The following is a 23,113-nucleotide window of genomic DNA, read 5'->3' on the forward strand; positions in this document are numbered from 1 at the left end:
TTCACACATCCTCCTGGATTCACACATCTTCCTAGATTCGCACATCCTCCTGGATTCACACATCCTCCTAGATTCACACATCCTCCTGGATTCACACACCCTCCTAGATTCACACACCCTCCTAGATTCACACATCCTCTTGGATTCACACATCCTCTTGGATTCAAACATCCTCCTGGATTCACACATCCTCCTAGACTCACACATCCTCCTAGACTCACACATACTCCTGGATTCACACATTCTCTTGGATTCACACACCCTCCTAGACTCACACATCTTCTTGGATTCACACATCCTCCTGGATTCACACATCCTCCTAGACTCACACACCCTCCTGGATTCACACATCCTCCTGGATTCACACATCCTCTTGGATTCACACATCCTCCTGGATTCACACATCCTTTTGGATTCACACATCCCCCTGGATTCACACATCCTTTTGGATTCACACATCCTCTTGGATTCACACATCCTCCTGGATTCACACATCCTCCTGGATTCACACATCCTTTTGAATTCACACATCCTCCTAGATTCACACATCCTCCTGGACTCACATATCCTCCTGGATTCACACATCCTCTTGGATTCACACATCCTCCTGGATTCACATATCCTCCTGGATTCACACATACTCCTGGATTCACACATTCTCTTGGATTCACACACCCTCCTAGACTCACACATCTTCTTGGATTCACACATCCTCCTGGATTCACACATCCTCCTAGACTCACACACCCTCCTGGATTCACACATCCTCCTGGATTCACACATCCTTTTGGATTCACTTATCCTCCTGGATTCACACATCCTCTTGGATTCACACATCCTCCTGGATTCACACATCCTCTTGGATTCACACATCCTCCTGGATTCACACATCCTTTTGGATTCACACATCCTCCTGGATTCACACATCCTTTTGGATTCACACATCCTTTTGGATTCACACATCCTCTTGGATTCACACATCCTCTTGGATTCACACATCCTTTTGAATTCACACATCCTCCTAGATTCACACATCCTCTTGGATTCACACATCCTCCTGGATTCACACATCCTTTTGGATTCACACATCCTTTTGGATTCACACATCCTCCTGGACTCACATATCCTCCTGGATTCACACATCCTCCTGGATTCACACATCCTTTTGGATTCACTTATCCTCCTGGATTCACACATCCTCTTGGATTCACACATCCTCCTGGATTCACATATCCTCCTGGATTCACACATCCTCTTGGATTCACACATCCTCCTGGATTCACACATCCTCCTAGATTCACACATCCTCTTGGATTCACACATCCTCTTACTTTATTTTTTCTTGAATGTGAAAAACTGTCCATTTGTCATTTGTCATCCACATGTCAGTTTTTACAATCAAAAATATGAAAAAAAAAAAAAAACTCCTCAATAAACAGTAAAGTACGGTCAGTGCACAAATGGGTGTGTGATATTTGTTTGTTTTTTTCATGGAGACATTGACGCAACTCGGATCTAAGAAGGATATGTCTCCTCTTATTTCTTTTTTTTAAGAAATCAACATTCTAATGGGTCCGTGATCTATCTGCAAAAGAACCGAAAAAACTGAACTTACCTTCCATCAGATGGAAAATGGCCAATACTACTCTGATACGGAGTTACAAGATGGGGAAGGTTCAAGGCCACGTTCACACGTTCAGTATTTTGTCAGTATATTACCTCAGTATTTGTAAGTCAAAACCAGAAGAGGGTAAAAAATACAGAAGTGGTGACGTGTTTCTATTATACTTTTCCTCTGATTGTTCCACTCCTTGTTTGCTTACAAATACTGAGGTAAAAAACTCACTCAAAGTGTGCACGTGGCCTTGAATCTTCCCCATCTTGTAACTCCGTATCAGATTAGTATTGGCCATTTTCCATGTGATGGAAGGTAAGTTCTATTGGACTTTGGCATGGCTTCCGACCTTTGGTGATGTGCCACAGAAAAAGGAAAATGGGTTAGGCTCTGTTCACATTTGTGTTTTTCAGTTTCCATTTAAAAATTAAATGGAATAAGTTGCCGCTATATGATCAAGGGCAATAAATAAATATTAGAAACTAGAAAATACTTTATGCTTCTTCATTCAATGTCTATGGAGATGACAAAAACACTACCTGGCTGTATCCATCCATCCAATTCACGGAACTAACTGCTGATTCAAAGGTCTTCTCAATGCAATCATGTAGTGAGGAGGAATGGTGGGCTTAAGACCCCCATCCTAGGTTTTAAACATGCAGCTGTGTTCAGGAAAGACTTGGTCTGTATGGATTAATAACTTGCCATTTATAATAATTTTTTGCATTATATGAGGTTATTAGGGTACAATGGATTCACCTTCAACCATCCTGTAGCCTACCTTTCCTGCCTGCAAACTCCTTGTAAATGTTCAGAAGCCAAATCAGCATTCAGGAATACTGTGGATCTGCATACACATACAGTTGTGCTCAAAAGTTTACATACCCCGGCAGAATTTTTCCTTTCTTGGCCTTATTTCAGAGAATATGAATGTAACAAAAAACTTTTTCTCCACTCATGGTTATTGGTTGGGTGAAGCCATTTATTGTCAAACTACTGTGTTTTCTCTTTTTAAATCTTAATGACAACCAAAAACATCCAAATGACCCCGATCAAAAGTTCACAAACCCCATTTCTTAATACCATGTATTGCCCCCTCTAACATCAATGACAGTTTGAAGTCTTTTGTGGTAGTTGTGGATGAAGTTCTTTAATTTCTCAGGTAGTAAAGCTGCTCATTCTTCTTGGCAAAAAGCCTCCAGTTCCTGTAAATTCCTGGGCTGTCTAGCATGAACTGCGCGCTTGAGATCTCCCCAGAGTGGCTCAGTGATATTGAAGTCAGGATACTGAGATGGCCACTCCAGAACCTTCACTTTGTTCTGCTGTAGCCAATGACAGGTCGACTTGGCCTTGTGTTTTGGATCGTTGTCATGCTGGAACGTCCAAGTACGTCCCATGCGCAGTTTCCGGACTGATGAGTGCCAATTTGCCTCCAGTATTTGCTGATAATGTGCTCCATTCATCTTTCCTTCAACTTTTACCAAGTTTCCTGTGCCTTTGTAGCTCACACATCCCCAAAACATCAGCGATCCACCTCCGTGCTTTACTGTAGGAATGGTGTTCCTTTCATCATAGGCCTTGTTGACCTCTTTTCAAATGTAACGTTTATGGTTGTGGCCAAAAAGTTCAATTTTGGTCTCATCACTCCAAATTACCTTGTTCCAGTAGTTTTGAGGCTTGTCTCTGTGCTGTTTGGCGTATTGTAGACGAGATACTTTGTGGCATTTGTGCAGTAATGGCTTTCTTCTGGTGCCTCGACCATGCAGCCCATTTTTCTTCAAGTGCCTCCTTATTGTGCATCTTGAAACAGCCACACCGTTAGTTTTCAGAGAGTCCTGAATTTAAGCTGATGTTATTTGTGGGTTTTTCTTTGCATCCCAAACAATTTTCCTGGCAGTTGTGGCCAAAATTTTTGTTGGTCTACCTGACCGTGGTTAGATTTTTACAGAGCCCCAAATTGTCCATTTGTTAATCACAGTTTGAACGCTGCTGACTGGCATTATCAATTCCTTGGATATTTTTTTGTATCCCTTTCCTGTGTTATACAGTTCAACTACCTTTTCCCATAGATCCGTTGACAATTCTTTTGCTTTCCCCATGACTCACAATCCAGAAACGTCAGTGGCTGGATGAAAGATGCAAGAGTCTGTCTGGATCCCAGAAACTCACTCAGCTTTTATGCACATACACTGATTACAAGCAAACAGGTCACAGGTGAGGATGTTACCTTTAGTAGCCATTCAAACCCATTTGTGTCAAATTGTGTGCATGTTATCAGGCTAAAATCACCAGGGTATGTGAACTTTTGATCAGGGTCATTTGAATGTTTTTGGTTGTCATTAAGATTTAAAAAGAGAAAACACTGTAGTTTAACAATAAATGGTTTCACCCAACCAATAACCATGAGTGGAGAAAAAGTTTTTTTGTTACATTCATATTCTCTGAAACAAGGCCAAGAAAGGAAAAATTCTGCTGGGGTATGTAAACTTTTGAGCACAACTGTATGTGTATGCAGATCCACAGTATTCTTGAATGCTGATTTGGCTTCTGAACATTTACAAGGAGTTTGCAGGCAGGAAAGGTAGGCTACATGATTGTTGAAGTTGAATCCATTGTACCCTAATAACATCATATAATGCAAAAACTTATTATAAATTATTTTTGTTATCATTCATATTCTCTGAAACAAGGCCAAGAAAGAAAAAATTCTGCCAGGGTATGTAATCTTTTGAGCCCAACTGTATCACTAAGTAACTTTTTGATGGCAGAATTAATTTTGAAATACTGTTTTACTCCATCGCCCACGGCTCCCACAAGTGCACTGGAGGTGCACTATAGCCCTGAAGTGCACTCTGGTTCTGTACTGAGCACCTCCTCTGTTTTTTGATTCATGATTTGATTTAGTGGGGACATTGTAGCATGTGATTTTTAGAGCAAGGGTCTGCTTCCAGTGCACTTGTGGGGGTAAAACATTTTTTCAAAAGTAATCCTGCCACCAAAATGCCACACAGTGGTACGTATATGCAGATCGCCAGGCTCTTGTTTATCCCTATCAGCTTTTTTTTGTCAAACCTGCTGACATCTTGCTTTTTAAAAGTTTTTTTGGCAATAGAATAAATAGTACAATTAACCTAAGAGACTTGATGCAAGTGTACGACCCCAATTCCAAAAATGTTTGCCCACTGTGCAAAATGTAAAACAAGATTGTAATGATTTGGAGATCTTTTATAGCCATATTTTATACACAATAGGACATACAGTAAAAGACAGATCAGAAGTTCAAAGTCAGATTTTTTTATATCATTTAGAAAAATTAACTCATTTAGAAATTGATGGCAGCAACACATCTCAAAAAAGGTAGCACAGGACCATGCGTACCATTCTGTAGCATCTGCTCTTTTTACAATGTCTGGGAAGTGAGGAGACCATATAGCTGAAGGTTTGGTAGAGGAACATTGTCCCATTCTTCACTGGTGTACGTTTATAGCAGCTTAACAGTGCTGGATCTTTGCCGCATTTTTACTTTCATAATGCACCAAATGTTTCCAATTGGTGGAGATCTGGACTGCAGGCGGCCACAGTGCTGTTGTGATAAATGCAGTATGTGGTTCAGCATCATCTTGCTGAAATACAAGGCCTTTCCTGAAGAAGACATTCTTTGGATGGGAGTATATAATGTTCTAAAACCTCTATATAATGTTTTGCATTGATAGTGCCTTTCCAGACGTGTAAGCTGTCCATGGCATAGACACTAATGCAACCCCATAACATCAGAGAAGAAGGAACTGTGCACTTGCAAGGGACGAGATTGGCCAATGGTTACACCTGCATCCCTAAACACCCTATGAAAATCTCCCTGGGTGTGTGCACATGTGTACGCTGATCTGCTGCCACTCTCAGTCTGCATACGGCCATATACTGCAAGTTGGGACCCTTTGTTATCTTGAAGAACCAGCCAGACATGGTTAATAAAATAAATTCTTGTTTGCTTGTTCTGAAAACGACATACACAAGGTAGTAGGTAGAACACTTCTTTTTGTCATCTGTATTACACGATAGAGGTACACACATTTTGGTTGCGGACAGCAGCACATAACATGCGAGGAATGTTACTGTTGCACAACAGGTTAAGTTGAGGACCTCCATCTTCCCAGTACAGGGCCAAACGGGTCGATGTGTTTTGCTGTGACGACTATAGTCTAGCTGCACTTCCTGCGAACAATGTAAGGGAGCTCCACCAGCTACCACCTTACTAACGTACCCCAGCCTAGTTGACCCTATCTTCTTTCACGCTGATCTCTAGGTCTGGAGAACACTAAAAATGGGCCTAAAAGTGTCTTGCTGTAGGTGCCCCAACTTGCCTGCTGAGAGGAGAAAACTGTCGTCTCTGTTGCTGGATACTGCAGAATCTTACGACATTTCTCTTGAGTCTGCTCTTCATTTCGCGCACACCCAAATCGGCTCCAGTGCTGAGAGTAGTCTTTCTTTTCCTCTAGCTAAACTCAAACTCCCTAAAAACCAGGAACTAACTCCCATTGCCTACTTAAGACTATGCTCTATGCTCACATACGTTGTGTTTTGCTGCGTATTTTGCAGCAGATTTTTATACAAATTTTCAGCTGCTTCTTACAGTACCAGCAAAGTGTATGAGAAACCAGAATTCTCTGTTCACACCTGCTGCTTTTTGTTTGCTGCGTATTTTCTGCCATGAAAATAGAGCATGTCACTTCTTTCAGTGTTTCTGCAGCATTTTTTCACCCATAGGAAGTAATGAGTGGTGGAAAAAACGCTGCAAAAACGCACCTGCGTTTTTTGCTGCATTTTCGCAGCGTTTTTGATGGCAAAATAGAATGCGGTTCTTTTTTTTCACAGAACTTTATGTACATGCCTAAATAGAGACAGTGAAAAAAACGCTGCAAAAACGCATCAAAAAATGCAGGTTTAAACCTGCATTTTTGACGCAGCTATTTTCCTGCCAGAGAAAAGTTGTCAGCAGATTTAGCTGCAGAAAAAAACACAACATGTGTGAACATAGCCTAACTCCTTCCCAAAACCTGGGCTGGCTCTATAGTTAACCCTGTCTATCCCAGTAACAGGAAAACTGCAGCCTTCAAGAGGATAAAACATATAACATGAAAATCACATAAATTGCACACTCAGAGTCTTGAGAGGGTGTTCCGAATTTTCACCTTTACACGCTGATAACAAGCTGGATGGTCCGTCTCCTCTTGTCTCTGCAGAACATGTCGTCCATGGCTTCCATATGCAATTTCAAATTTTGATTCCGACCACAGAATAGTTTTCTATATTGTAAAAAACTGCAGTAGCGCTGCTGCTATAGTAAGATCAGATAGGCAAAGAGCCGCAATCTCAAAGCACCATATGCCCTGGTGCAAATAATAATGAAATGATTAAAAGAAAAGAGATGCGCTGCAAACCACTCATAAAATACAAAAAGAGTGATTGCTACCTGTCTTGGAGAAAATGGTAGTCCAAATGAAGCACTTTAGATATACGCGTGCAGCTTCCAGGGGTCCTTTGAAGAAGTCACAACTGCAACTAGAGGTGATGGACAAGTGCCGGAGTCTGTAGAACAAGCCGTGAGTGCTGCAGAAAATGGGTTCAGACGGCGTATTAACGCCGGAGATAGAGGGCTGCAGAGACTCGGGCTTTCAGGTATATGCAGCCGTTGCACTAGGTGGATAAAGGGATAAAGATCCCTGGGTGAGAAGGACTGCAGACAGCCTGATAGGTGTGCCGGCCGGAAGGATGTGAGCGCTCAGTATCTATGTGACGCCACCACAGCTGGGGGATTCCACTGAGGGAAAAACAGTCATGTCTGTTTTCCATGTAGTATCGTCTGAAGGCCCATAGATCCTGAGGATCTACTATTAACTCAACGCCTTGACTTTCTCCAGAATCTCTGAATCTTTTGATGATATTATGAACTGTAGATGGTGGGATATTCAAAGTCTTTGCAATTTTACATTGAGGAACATTTTCCTGAAATACATTAGTTCCACAATTTTTAGACACAGTTGTTCACAGATCGGTGACCCTCTGACCATCTTTCTGAGAGACTCTGCCTCTCTTACATGCTCTTTTTTACACACAATTGAATGATGTGACCCTACATCTGTTTTTAATTAACACCATTTACTTTTCCATCCATTTGTTAACCCTGTCCCAATTGTTTTTAGATGTTTTACTGCCATCAATTTCTAAATGAGTTAATTTTTTCAAATTAAATGGAAAAATATCACATTTTTAGCTTCTGATGTATGTTTTCCAAATCATTGCATTCTTGTTTTCAGTACAATTTACACAGCGTCCCAACTTTTTTTGGGAATTGAAGTTGTAGTTTTTGTTTCTTCTTGTCTGTTTCAAACTGCATGCTGTGATCTTATTAACCCAGCATGGTATGCATAGCACTGTAAGATGTTTGACCAGCAAAAAAGAAATGTGAAGGCGAATAAAAACGGGAGTGTCAGCCACACTTTCCTTCAACTGGAGCAAAAATTCAGTTTGCTGCTGATTTGATAGACTTCCTGAAATAAAAGCAAAGATTGGCAGAATAAAAACTACTACAAGTACTACAAATCGAATGGTAAGACTGACATAGAAAAAGACTTGAATATATACAAAACATGTGCAAAAAAATAAAATAAAATGTAAAAATTCCTCACAGGAAAAAGATATGAAGAAATCCGACTGTTTTTTTTATATCCAATTCATTTTATTACATAATAATAAATCTAAATAAAAATAATAAGTCTACACATATTAGATATCTACAAAACTGTAGTAACCTATATAATTCATTCAACAAGTTGCTTGATGTGAAACAGGAACAATAAAATATGTAAACAAAAAACTAAACCAAAAATCGCTTTTTTGATATTTGTATTACGAAAAAGTTATATAAATTATTTATATGTATAGAAAAACGGAGATAAAAAATATTACAATTAGTCCTTCATAAAATAAAGCCTCATGAAGCCACAACTGTTAAAAAAAATAATAAAGTTATGACTGCTGAAAAGGGAAGAGGCACAAATGAAAAAAAAATAGGTAATTTAGGTATATAATAGGTAATATATATATATACAAGTATGTATGCTCCTCAACGTTGTAAATTATATGCAAAGGTTGAAAAAATGTAAGCAAAATATTTAGTAACCTCATTGATAGTATGTGTATATTTGCACTGGCTGCTTATGCTGAATACTGAATAAATCAAAATGTTTTGAAAATGTTGTTTCCATTTTTTCAGCATTTTTATATCATTAACATGTCTATTGATCCTGTAATCTCCATAATTCCACGGCTTTGTCTTCTTGGTGTGGCTATGCATAATAATATAGATATATATATATATATATATATATATGTTTATATACACACATACACACGCGCACCTTTGGCGAGTTCTTATCTTAATACTATTTCCATTTCACCATGATATTTATTATTCACGAATTGAATGTTACTCAGTTAGGTAGATACCTATGGCTAACTCTTGGGAATTATATGCACTGTGTAGGCTTTATGTAGCCTCGGTTTTCTAATGGACAGTGAAAAATAATTATAGAAGCAGTCAGGAATAGGTAACATTTGATTTGAAAAATAGATGCAGTGGTTGTACATAACAGAGACCAGCAAAAAATCCATAGAGAAAATACCAACATACTGTGAAGAAGGATGGAAAGAAGAATAAGCTGAGGTGATGACTTCCCGAGCAGTCCCCAGGACATTTCTTGTTGCACACTTGTAAGTATAGGAAGCTTGTGCCTTGAGAGCTTTTTGATTCATGTGTTTTATGTGTGATGAGTTTTGTTTTATGCCCTTTTTATCTAGATAATTAATATTTCCTGAAAACAATGAATTGATTCCAATGGTTTTCCTATAGTTTACCTACAGAATAACTACAACATGGGACAGCAAACCAGTATTACACGAGCCAGTGACAATTACTTTTAAGGCACATAAAGATGGACTGCTAATGGAAGTGTATGCCCTTTTCTTTGATGACCCCGCAGCACCAAGTGGAAAACCTGGTGAACCCTTTAATGGTCTTTGGGATTACGAAGGTAAGCTGCATCTTGCATTGTATCATAGTTGATAGTTTGATAGTTTTGAGGTTGAAACAAGACACAAGTTTATCTTTACTTAGTACCAGGTTGATTGTTATTTGTGTTGAAATACAATAGACCCTCAATTTACAATATTAACATGTCCAATGATGACCACTGTGATATTGTAATTAGTAATTGGTTCTAAAGTCACCACAATGTGTACCTGATATAGCAAAAAATACTGATTAAAGACACCATAAAGAATTGTATGGTTCAAGTGTTGGGGGTGGTTGACAATGACAAATTTCACAAACAATTCAGTTATAAAAGTCCTAAATTGACTTTTTTAATAGAGTCTAACAAAACAGGGGTTTTTCAGCAGACAAAATTTTCATGAAAATTAACAAAATAAACTCTTGCAAATCGCTAAAAATAAAACAGGCTACTTTATCTATGCAAAAGTACAGCATATCTATAGATCACACTTCATGCACCAGATCCAAGGGGCGTTCATGGTTATGACTCTGACTGTCTCAGCTAAGGACAATACAGAAGTCTTGTAGTGGACGGAGAGGGAGTGGCAGAGCCCACTAACAATTTACCTACCACTCCATAAAAATCCAGGCTGAGAAATAACTTATCAAGATCTCAGACAACTAGTTTTGCTGAGAAACCCCGTATTCCAGTATTTCTTTATCTTATTCAGCTTAACATCTTGCGTGGGATATACTGCTCTACCTTTAGTTTGTCTGCTGTGGGCTTATAATATTCAATTCATAGACAGCCACTGGAATCTGTATTAGAGAAAGGAACTTCTTCAGAGTCTTGTACAGAAGGGTAAGCAACTTTTCTTCTGTATGGCGTGCCCACAGACTTTAAACTCCGGGCCATCCACATTGTACTTTGCACTGACGTTTTGAAACGTCAGTGCAGAGAAATCAGCTTGCAGGAGATTGTACAGCTGAGGTAGCGGGAAACCAGCTGTCAGACACAGCCGGACTCCCCACAAAGAATGCACACATGATTTATTATCATAATTGCCTCCTTGATCGCTGTGTACACAATGCTAAACAAGTGTTGTGTATGCACATTAGGAAGCACTGACAGCGCTTTTTCCTCCAAATCCATTGATAATGTGATTGCTGTGTGTTTGGAGAAAAGGGAGTGTGAGAAGCAGTTCCACTGAGCCTCCAGGAAGTGGATAATGTTTTACACAAATAAAATGAATATAAAAGATTAAAAAATATATAACTTTATTCTTTTAATACTTGTGCAAGATTCTTTGTTGTATACTATGACATAGTAAAATGAATTACCATATGTAATGCCATCCAAATACTAATATGATTGCTTTTTTCCTTTTTGTAATCTAATTTTCTTGGCTGCACTGTCTTCTTTTGAAACGTATAATAGGTAGCTTCTTACCAGAGAAGACTGGATTAAAAAACGGCAGAAATAAGATATTTTTTTCAGAGAGTGAATACATTTATATTTGCAACTGCAGGCTCATGTAGAATTTTTTCACTTAAAATTAGTATTTTTCTGTCAAATCATGTTTTCTAGTATTTTCTAGTCGAATATCAGGTTAGTAGATAATAATGCAGATACCTGAGAATCTATAATGCATTATTATTATCGTTGTATCAGATCTTATTAGATAACGTTCCTGATTAATATTTCGGTGTGCCATATAGTGAACTTATCATGGTCTTGAGGTTGACCACACTTTTAATCATGCCTAAGCTTTATTGTGTCATTTTAAAGGCATCATTTATATTAGCTACATCTTGCTTAGGGACATAGTTATCTTCCAGATATTATTGATGGATGCCACTGGCAAAGACTGATGAGAAAGTCAATAACTCCAATGGCCTAAGATGTCACCTTCACTGTCTGGATCATTGCTTGGCAGTGGAGCATAATATCCCTTTATCCTCATAAGGAAAATATCTAAAGAACAGCAGGCTAAGAATATGTCAGTACAAGAACTGTGGGCATCTCCAAGAGGCATTACTTCTTCTTCATGCTACGAAAACAAAGGATTTTTACAAAGATGGCTTCTTCCTATGTGTCACTTAAGTTCCATGAAACTAATAAATCTTCATTTCTCTTCCTCTTACTTTCAGTGGCTGAGTCTTTTTTTCTGAACAGCGAGACCACTCAATATCTGGAAGTAGAGCTGTGCCCGTAAGTACGTTTCTGCCTTTGTACAAAATCATTTTTAAGTGATGAAAACAATGACTTAAAGCCGACAGCACTGAACTGTGAATGCTATAGACATTTAGCAATGGAGCAGGTACAACATTGACTGTAAATGTACAGAGTTTCTATAAACTGTTAAGCTTTGACAGCCCTGACCCTTTGTCAATGTAAGTCAGAAAAAAATGGCTCTATTTTACACTGTCAGTGAAACTCAGCCAAGAGGGAAGCATTTTGGATTAAGACATGTTTTAGTTGGCTGATGTACAAGCGAGCGTGAAGTCTTTAAATCTTGCTACCGAGAAAGACTCTGAATGACATACACACACTTCTTTATCCACACGCAGCAATGTCTGTGGCAGCCAACCGTTGTAAATGTTGATGTTTTAGGGAATAGGCTAGTGAATATGAGTAAGACATACTATCCCTTGAGTGACTTTAGTATCAATTATGGTTCCCCCCCTTTATAGGTTCTTTCTTTTAGTCAAATCTATATATTTGACTAACTTCTATTACTACTATTTTCTATCTATCTATCTCTTGGTGTACTATCTATCTATCTAGCTATCTATCTATCCATATTTCCATCTATCTATCTATCTAGCTATCTAGTATCTATCTATGATGAAAACAATGGGTGCGATTCAGTCTTTATGAAGGGGTGTGCAGATGTAAGAAGTGAATAATGATAAAGTGCAGGACAGGAAAAAAATCAATCGTTAAATTAATTAATTGACCCCTGATGAAGCATTTGTGAAACGCGTGTCGGATATGTTGGTAGATGAGTCCATTTCATCTCGGCTGTGTACTTTTATATTGTTACATTGATTGACTTTTTACTTCAATACAATATTTCCCTGGCATACAATCAGGGCTGTGGATTCAGAGTCGTGGAGTCGGTGTCCATTTTGGTGGAGTTGGAGTCAGTATAAAATGGACCAACTCCGACTCCTAAAATATATAATAAAGTGGGTACAGTCGTTCAATGCAGTTTGTGGGAAATATTTTTTCATAAGAATTTGGGAAACTTATGAAATGTGCTATAAATGTCTGTCCTATTCCTGATCTAAGGGTCTAGACTTTTAGCTGAGATGAATCTGTGATACAGTAAATTTATCACTTAAACATGAGCCATGTATGAAGGATTCAGAGTCGGTGTCATGGAAATTGAGAAGTCGGAGTCGGAGGTTTGGCTTACCGACTCCACAGCCCTGCATACCATTCTCCTTTCCATTGTGCATATGTTGTTATGAGTTGATTACGTTTTATCATTCCTACCTGGATTATTACTTCCAGGGGTTCTTTTTCTTTTGGTTCACCCACCAACAAGTGTGAATTGTGTCCTATGTGTTAGGACAATTACCATTATGATTTTTTTTTTGTTTTTAATCCATTTTTTGCATTAAAAGTTATTTACTATCTTGTTTAATTTTTTCCTGTCCTGCACATTGTTATTATTGACCTCTGCTTTATATTAGTGCTATTTGGGGCTCAGTACCCCTCCCTGGGTTATGGTTTAGGTTTATATAGTTCAGTAAGAGTCGCACATTACTTAATGAATTATGCGCATCTTACAAGGGCCATAAGACTTTGCAAGAGATTAACTCAAGTCCGGGACTGGAGCACATTTCTGGTGAAATTTACATCACTAAAGTGGTGTAAATTTTCATGAACTATATGGGCCCCATTCTACCTATGTTTTGCCCATTTTGATGGATTTGTCCGGGACTGAATTGAAAGCGCCAAAAGTCACAACATTTTTGCACAATTTCCAAGTTGCGCAAAAATTTAGCAGCAATTGAAGTTCATGAATCAGTCCCTCTATCTCTATGGCCAAGATAGGGACTAGGTGGCTGCGCTCTGTTGGGGATGAGGAGAGGGCTGGAGAAACTGAAAGTGGCAGGGGTGAGAAGAAGGCCAGGCAAAGATGAAAGCTGAAAGAAGCTTTCTTAAGTGGAGATGGAGGAGAGTGGAGGTGCACAGGCTCTGTGAGAGGCACCATAAAGAGATAATTGAAAATGCTGTCTATACTGATCATATTGACTTGCCAAGATGCATTACTGGCTGCTGCTTCTGGTTCTAAGACCTCCCACCATTATGGCACATTTGGATTAGTTCTCCTTTAATGTAGCACTTATGTCCCCAACTCTAAGACCAGATGACAAGATTAATTTAGACCCCCAAAATAATTTTGACCTTGACAAGACCCCAAAATTAATTTCTGATGCCTAAAAAGACTGCAAAATGATTTCAGACCTTAAAATCAAATCCTGGCCAGATCTCTAAATTAATTCACACCTTAAATAGGATTTCCTTTCCTGGGCAATTTTATTCTTTTACTATGGGCCTAAGAACTAACAGGCAGGTAGTTACTAACTACCTGCCTCTTCTGCCTGACGCCGGCTCAGAGCGGTCAAAGACTGCGCTTGCTGGCTGTTCTGCTGCTTCACGCTCATGTCAACAGAGCAGCTATTCCTCTCCTGGGCTGCTCTGTTGAGGGCACGTGAATCCGGACTTCATGCTGATTGACATCCGACTTCCCGCAGTTAGGCAGCAGTAAGTCGTATGTGACTTAAATATGAGTGTCAGAGAAATGGTCTGAATACTTATGACCATGTGATATTTCAGTTTTTCTTTTTTAATAAATTTGCAAAAATTTCTACATTTCTGTTTTTTTTCAGTCAAGATGGGGTGCAGAGTGTACTTTAATGAGAAAAAAAAAATAACTTTTTAGAATTTACCAAATGGCTGCAATGAAACAAAGAGTGAAAAATGTAAAGGGGTCTGAATACGTTCCATACCCACTGAATCAAGGCTATGAGCCTAATTCATAATTTGCGGATTATTTAAAGACACTTTTCTTTAATTGTTTTGTGCTATTCATTGATGTTTTTGTGCCAAATTCTTCAAAATGGTGCATGTTTATCATGAATTTTGCACAAAAAGAAAAAATGCTCTTGTTTTTTGACTGTACCCATTTTTAAGTAGCAAAAAGTTGCACATCACACAGCTCTACCATCTGCACAAAATTTCTGCTGTACAAAAAATCAGAGACCGGAGTACATTTAAGCAAAAGTTTTGTAACTTTTTAAAAAGTCACAATTGATGGATGATGTCTGTAAAAAATTGTTGAGTTAATGGCGCTATATAAGTGAGTCAAATAAATAAATAAATCATCTGCAAACATTTAAAAATAAAAAACAGGCATACAATGATGAGCATAAAAACCCCACAGGTGATCACATATAAAATAGACTACAGAAAAGGCACAAATTAAAAGAAGAATTGGGCGCAAAAAAACAGGCTTAAAAGACCAAAAACTAGACAAGGAAAGGTTCAAATGTAATAATGAATCAGGCACTCGTGACTTTAAGAATCTACGCACTCTTAGACATTTGAAAAGTCAGAGGTAAAAATATTTTGAAACGGGAACAGATAGATTTTTGGTTAACACCAAAGACAAAATTTTACCCTTGATGTCAGATCGTTCCAGTAAAGCATACATGTCACACTCCGGCCCGTGGACCAGATCTGGCCTACAGGGTGGTTATATTTGGAACGTGACACCAAAACCGCCACCCCTATGTGAGGCCATTATTCTGTATGGAGGACTATGTGCGGCCCAGTATTCTGTATGGAGGACTATGTGGGGCCCAGTACTCTGTATGGAGGACTATGTGGGGCCCAGTATTCTGTATGGAGGATTATGTGAGGCCCATTATACTGCATGGAGGACTATGTGGGGCCTATTAATCTGTATGGAGGACTATGTGGGGCCCAGTACTCTGTATGGAGGACTATGCTGGGCCCATTATTCTGTATGGAGGACTATGTGGGGCCCAGTATTCTGTATGGAGGACTATGTGGGGCCCAGTATTCTGTATGGAGGACTATGTAGGGCCCAGTATTCTGTATGGAGGACTATGCGGGGCCCATTATTCTGTATGGAGGACTATGTGGGGCCCAGTACTCTGTATGGAGGACTATGTGGGGCCCAGTATTCTGTATGGAGGATTATGTGAGGCCCATTATACTGCATGGAGGACTATGTGGGGCCTATTAATCTGTATGGAGGACTATGTGGGGCCCAGTACTCTGTATGGAGGATTATGTGAGGCCCATTATACTGCATGGAGGACTATGTGGGGCCTATTAATCTGTATGGAGGACTATGTGGGGCCCATTATTCTGTATGGAGGACTATGTGGGGCCCATTATTCTGTATGGAAGACTATGTGGGGCCCAGTATTCTGTATGGAGGACTATGTGGGGCCCAGTATTCTGTATGGAGGACTATGTGGGGCCCAGTATTCTGTATGGAGGACTATGTGGGGCCCAGTATTCTGTATGGAGGACTATGTGGGGCCCAGTATTCTGTATGGAGGACTATGTGGGGCCCAGTACTCTGTATGGAGGACTATGTGGGGCCCAGTATTCTGTATGGAGGATTATGTGAGGCCCATTATACTGCATGGAGGACTATGTGGGGCCTATTAATCTGTATGGAGGACTATGTGGGGCCCAGTACTCTGTATGGAGGATTATGTGAGGCCCATTATACTGCATGGAGGACTATGTGGGGCCTATTAATCTGTATGGAGGACTATGTGGGGCCCATTATTCTGTATGGAGGACTATGTGGGGCCCATTATTCTGTATGGAAGACTATGTGGGGCCCAGTATTCTGTATGGAGGACTATGTGGGGCCCAGTATTCTGTATGGAGGACTATGTGGGGCCCAGTATTCTGTATGGAGGACTATGTGGGGCCCAGTATTCTGTATGGAGGACTATATGGGGCCCAGTATTCTGTATGGAGGACTATGTGGGGCCCAGTATTTTGTATGGAGGACTGTGTGGAGCCCATTATACTGTATACTGGTTGGCCAGCGACTTTGTCCAAGTTTTTCATTTTGGCCCTCTGTGTGTTTAAGTTTGACATCCCTGCATTAAAGTATGATGGTGGAAGATTCATGGTTAGGAACTGCAGTGCTACATGACGCCTGAGTCTTCCATGATAGAAGCCACGAATCCCTCATTGTACCAAATGGTGCTTGAGGATAATGTAAGACCATCCCCTTAAAGAGTGAAGCTCAACCAAATGTGAACCTTCCAACATAAAAATGATCATACACATGCCAGTAAATCCACCAAAGAATGGCTAAAAAGATTGAGAATTCTTTTTGGCCAAGTCAAAATATCTTTGACCTATCAAAATAGTTTGGGTGATTTTTAAATGGATGGTAGATGCAAAAAACCCATCAAACATTGCACATATCAAACAATTCTCCATGGAGGGGTTTGAAAAAAAACCTATGTGGGAAAATACATAATGAGTTTAGAAATATCAGCATATTTGGTCTGCTGTAATCTTTGTATTATATACCGTACGCTGATTGTTGTTATCCTGATGTAACACGCGTTTTTTTTTTGCTTTTTATTTGTGAATATTGTTATAGCCGAGTGTTGTAAAACGGCAGCTTCCCACACTCTGTTATGACCCTAGAGAACATTGTTGGTTTCTATGCTCTCGATTGTTAACACTTAGTCCATTCATATCAGTTTTCTAGTGCGTGTGCAATGTGGGATATGTGCTATGAAAAGGTTGGCTTCTGTTCATTTATTTAGCAACAGCCTCTGGCAAATCTCCAGGCTAATATGCATAAGAAAACCTAAAGCATAAAAAGACATTTTAGGCCTCTGGAGAATTAGCTAAACATGTTTGGCAATCTGTCGCTGGACTGTTATCATTTTTACCGACACCCAAACGCATATTTACTTGTCTAAATAATGTCAAGGCCTAGCCGCTTACAGTGCCGTCACATTTTCCCCTAGTGACACTTGTGCAAGTTTCAGGACCTGCCACATGTATAATTTATTGTCATACTGAGAATACATGGCATTCGGATTTTTGGGCTAACTTGTAATATTAATATTTTGCTCGATAGTAACTTTAACAGTTTTTTTCCTGACTAAGGAGTGTTGAAATAGTGCACCTTTCCTTCAGAGTCCTGCATTTACGAGAGAATGAGTGTAGAAAAAGGAAAAGACAGCGGGGCTTCTCTAAGGGAATATGCACTGACAGAGCTGGAATTAACACTTGCGAGTCATATGCTCACCTGTAAGAGTTGTGCTAAACTTAGGCATAACTCTATGATGTGGGAGTTAAATCAGTTCCAGGCTGCTCCTCTTTGCTGTGACTGGGGTTGAATGAGGTTCCTTTGGAACAGTGTGCTAAAATATTTGAGAAAATCAATGTGGATGACTGGGAGCCAGGGAGTTTGTTCAGCTTGTGGATGAATCGAGATATGGAGGCTGCGATGTATGAGATAAAATTATTGAGGCCACGTGCTTTGAAAGTGAACAGTTTTGTTCCCCAAACCATCTGGCTGAACAAAGCTCCTAACGCCCAGTCATCTACTGTGATCTTCTGGTATATTTTTGCATTTAAGAGAGGGCCCAGATGACAATGAAAAGGGAAGTCCAAAATAGGTTCTAGAAATTGTACATAGGCATGACTTTGCATTAAGTATTTTTCCATATTTTCACTTTTACTAGTTCTCATCCTCGAAGAGCCTCCTGGAGAATGAGACCATTCTGTCCAGGAAGACTGTTATACACACTTACAGCTGACCAGCTCTATCACTCCTAAACTTGGTGACTCTAAAATTATAGACTTCTACTATTTTTGTACTGGGACAATTTTCTTGAATAGGACATGGTTGGATTGCACCACTCATTGACTAGAAAGCTCCCAAAGGAATGTCATGGTCCATTATGAAGATGTGACTCAGAGGCTCTGAAATGTTGTACCAGGAGACTGCAATGGTGACAGCCTGTTCCTATACTGAGTCAAGTGCTATTGTGGAGAAGGGCCATCATATTTACATATAAAATGCAGTTACTCATGGTTGTCTCATCCTCCAAAGCACATCTAACATCTCATGTCAGCCTTTCAAATGTAGATTCCCTGCCTGGCATCATCATACTACAGACCAGTTTCTCAAGTGTGTGGTTGGCACCCCTGCAATTCTGTCAGATAATACTCAGTTTCTTCCTAAAAATGATTGCAATCACAAATTCTTTGGTATTATTTTCTTGATTTAATTTGTCTTCAATGAAAAAACGCAAAAGAGAATGAAGCAAAAATCAAATCATTGATCATTTCTTACAAAACTCCAAAAATGGGCAAGACAAAAGTATTGTCACCCTCAGCCTAATACTTGGTTGCACAACCTTTAGCCAAAATAACTGCGAACAACCGCTTCCAGTAACGATCAATGAGTTTCTTACAATGCTCTGCTGGAATTGTAGACCATTTTTCTTTGGCAAACTGCTCCAGGTCCCTGATATTTGAAGGGTGCCTTCTCCAAACTGCCATTTTGAGATCTCTCCACAGGTGTTCTATGGGATTCAGGTCTGGACTCATTGCTGGCCACCTTAGAAGTCTCCAGTGCTTTCTCTCAAACCATTTTGTAATGCTTTTGGAAGTGTGTTTTGGGTCATTGTCCTGCTGGAAGACCCATGACCTCTGAGGGAGACCCAGCTTTCTCACACTGGGCCCTACATTATGCTGCAAAATTTGTTGGTAGTCTTTAGACTTCATAATGCCATGCACACGGTCAAGCAGTCCAGTGCCAGAGGCAGCAAAGCAACCCCAAAACATCAGGGAACCTCCGCCATGTTTGACTGTAGGGACCATGTTCTTTTCTTTGAATGCCTCTTTTTTTTCCTGTACACTCTATGTTGATGCTTTTTCCCAAAAAGCTCTACTTTTGTCTCATCTGACCAGAGAACATTCTTCCAAAATGTCTTAGGCTTTCTCAGGTAAGTTTTGGCAAACTCCAGCCTGGCTTTTTTTATGTCTCGGGGTAAGAAGTGGGGTCTTCCTGGGTATCCTACCATACAGTCCCTTTTCATTCAGACGCTGACGGATAGTACGGGTTGACACTGTTGTACCCTCGGACTGCAGGGCAGCTTGAACTTGTTTGGATGTTAGTCGAGGTTCTTTATCCACCATCCGCACAATCTTGCTTTGAAATCTCTCAATTTTTCTTTTCCGTCCACATCTAGGGAGGTTAGCCACAGTGCCATGGGCTTTAAACTTCTTGATGACACTGCGCACTGAAGACACAGGAACATTCAGGTCTTTGGAGATGGACTTGTAGCCTTGAGATTGCTCATGCTTCCTCACAATTTGGTTTCTCAAGTCCTCAGACAGTTCTTTGGTCTTCTTTCTTTTCTCCATGCTCAATGTGGTACACACAAGGACACAGGACAGAGGTTGAGTCAACTTTAATCCATGTTAACTGGCTGCAAGTGTGATTTGGTTATTGCCAACACCTGTTAGGTGCCACAGCTAAGTTACAGGTGCTGTTAATTACACGAATTAGAGAAGCATCACATGATTTTTCTAACAGTGCCAATACTTTTGTCCACCCCCTTTTTTAGGTTTGGTGTGGAATTGTATCCAATTTGGCTTTAGGACAATTCTTTTTGTGTTTTTTCATTGAAGACAAATTAAATGAAGATAATAATACTAAAGAATTTGTGATTGCAATCATTTTCAGGAAGAAACTGAGTATTATCTGACAGAATTGCAGGGGTGCCAATACTTTTGGCCACCACTGTACATGTGTTCATGTGACCACTGACAGGGAGTACCAGGGAATTATTATTATTATTATTTATTATAGCGCCATTTATTCCATGGCGCTTTACATGTGAAACAATACATAGAAGAAACAATTACAATAATCTTGAACAAAACGAGTCAGTGACTGGTACAGGAGGACTGAGGACCCTGCCCGAGAGGGCTCACAATCTACAAGAATTGTGACAATGTCCGCACTGTGTCACGATTTCTCAGTCTGCAATCACTCAGAGTGGCTGCAGACCTTTGCCCCTTTAAAATATATAACTCTGCTCTTCGCCTTGAGTACAGTGGATGTACCAAAGGCCACTCTGTGCAGGCTCGGACTGACCCCCCACAAGGTCCAAATCAGCTTCAAAAACCCAAGGAAATCCGAGGCACTTGAAAACTTCTCACAGGGATAAAATATAACTTTTATTCTGTCTTTAAAAGCATAGGGCAGTAGTTACAAATGAGGTAAATGAACCAAAGAATGTTTCGGCCATGATAGGCCTTTCTCAAGCATGACCACAGTTGTTGATGTCTGGATTCACTTGCTAACATGGGCGTAAGCATCCATTTAAATGATGCTTTTGTAAATTTTAATATCTAATCTGAAGAACTACAACCACATGAGAATAAGGGAACTAGTCATGATATTTGGTATTTACAAATAGTAAAACAATGCAACAAAAAAATGTAACAAAACAAGCATAATAAAATGACTAAGTGACCATCTTGTTCTATACCAATGTCTTACTCTATAAGATCACATTCACTGGTAAGGATAATACAGCTACTCATTGATGCTAGTGACATGCATAGGCTGTCATCTCTGTTCGAAAATGGAGTAATTGTAATTCTAGTATAAAATGTGTCAGTCAAAATGTAAAATGACTGAACAGGTAAAGAAGAGATAAATGTTAATGTGGACATAGTTACAAGTACACCTACCAGCACTGAAATGATATGTCCATCCACTGAGCCATGAAAGAGCAAGTATGTAATAAATGCTAGTCAATGAAGAATTATTTGTCTAGGATTTAATGGTTCATTTACCTTATAGAAAAGTCAGCATTGTCTTATAGTACTATTATGGTATTGAAGAAATAGCCAGGCTAACTGCTGTACACTGTGCTATATCTAGTGTAAGACTTGAGGGGTAGTAGGATTCTTTCTTTTGTGATCCCTGAGTCACGTGTCAACCACTCAAAAACTGAAGTATCCAAGTATGGATGCATTATCTTCTCTTACCTGGAGAATAGGCAATGGCTCAAGCTCATGGATTACATTGATGTTATCCTCTAGCATATTTCTATATCATGTAAAACCCTCTCAAAAGACAAGAGGGAATTTCCTCCGCCAAGAGAAAGAAATGTTCAATTCCTAGAAGAGACTAGCCTTCTTTACCATAAGAACTGGGAAACAGTCTACCTCTGGACCTGGTTTTCTTAGATCCATTTTTTTTTTAGAAGAAAATAACATTAATTGTGTAAAGTTCTCTTCTGAATATTTAGTCCAGTAAATCAACAATTGGGGTCAAGAGCGAAAAATTAGCTTGTCCATGGCATATTTGATTTCATTGTGGTTCCTTCCTTTTAGGGCTCGTGCACATGGCTGTATTTTCGGTCCGAGTGCGATCCGACAAAACATTGAATCGTACTCGGTCCAATGTTATTCTATTGGGCCGTGCACATGTCAGATTTTTCCTCGGGCCTACATGGTCCAAGGAAAAAATCGCTTCATGGCCAAGTTGGATCTGATGTCAATGAGTCCATGGAAATCATCGGTTTGCACTCGGGTGACAGGTGACTCGGTGGCTGTCGGATTTCCAGGGACTGACAGAATGGAGAAGATGGAGAAAAACATAGGATCACACTAGGAAAATCGGAGAATTGGATCACACTATGATCACACTCTGATCAACTCCCGTATGAACTTAGCCTTAGGCTGTGTGCCCACGATGCGTTTTTTAAGCGTTTCCAAAAACTCTGCAGAAACGCTTAAAAAATGCATGGTAGAAAGCCTTCCATGTTCCCGAATGATAATCCGCATGTGCTGTGCACATGGTGCGGAAATTTCCGCTGCGGATTATCATTGCGGAAAAAAACGCAGCACTACCAATTATTCTGCGGAAGTGCTGCATTTTCGCCGCCATTGACTTGCATTGGAATGCATGGATTACGCATCACTGTATATGTAGATGTGCATTCCACGCGTTCCAATGTGCGGATGGTACCCGGGTGTGGAGGACAGGAGACTCTCCTCCGGACCCGGGTACCATAGAACCTGTGAAAAAAAGAATAAAATAAAAAATAAAGATTATATTTACCTTCTGACGGCCCCCGCTGCACTCGTCCTTTCATGCCGGCAGCTCGCGATGGACTGAAGGACCTGCGCTGACGTCATAGTCATGTGACGGGTCACGCGACGCTGACGTCGGCAGGTCCTTCAGTGTACCGCTGCCGGCAGCCAGGACGGAGGGAAACAAGACACCAGGGCCATCGGAAGGTAAGTATATATTTATTTTTTTATTTTTTACCATTCTTTGGGGTCACACTATATAAATCCATGCCATTTGCATGGATTTATA

At 39.9% G+C, this 23,113-nt stretch overlaps 1 protein-coding gene across 1 annotated transcript in view; it reads left to right on the forward strand.

Annotated features, from left to right (window-relative positions):
• The window catches only part of LOC141155034 (UPF0462 protein C4orf33 homolog), a 134,360-nt gene that overhangs the window by 33,770 nt on the left and 77,477 nt on the right, over positions 1–23,113 (forward strand). The window contains exons 3-4 of the mRNA XM_073641654.1: positions 9,525–9,705; positions 11,817–11,877. Of these exons, the coding sequence (XP_073497755.1) occupies positions 9,525–9,705; positions 11,817–11,877 (242 nt within the window). The remainder of the gene's footprint in view (positions 1–9,524; positions 9,706–11,816; positions 11,878–23,113) is intronic.

The sequence above is a fragment of the Phyllobates terribilis genome, unplaced genomic scaffold, assembly GCF_046119375.1.
Source record: "Phyllobates terribilis strain yellow unplaced genomic scaffold, ASM4611937v1 Scaffold_1__5_contigs__length_1240528914, whole genome shotgun sequence".
Classification (NCBI taxonomy): domain Eukaryota; kingdom Metazoa; phylum Chordata; class Amphibia; order Anura; family Dendrobatidae; genus Phyllobates; species Phyllobates terribilis.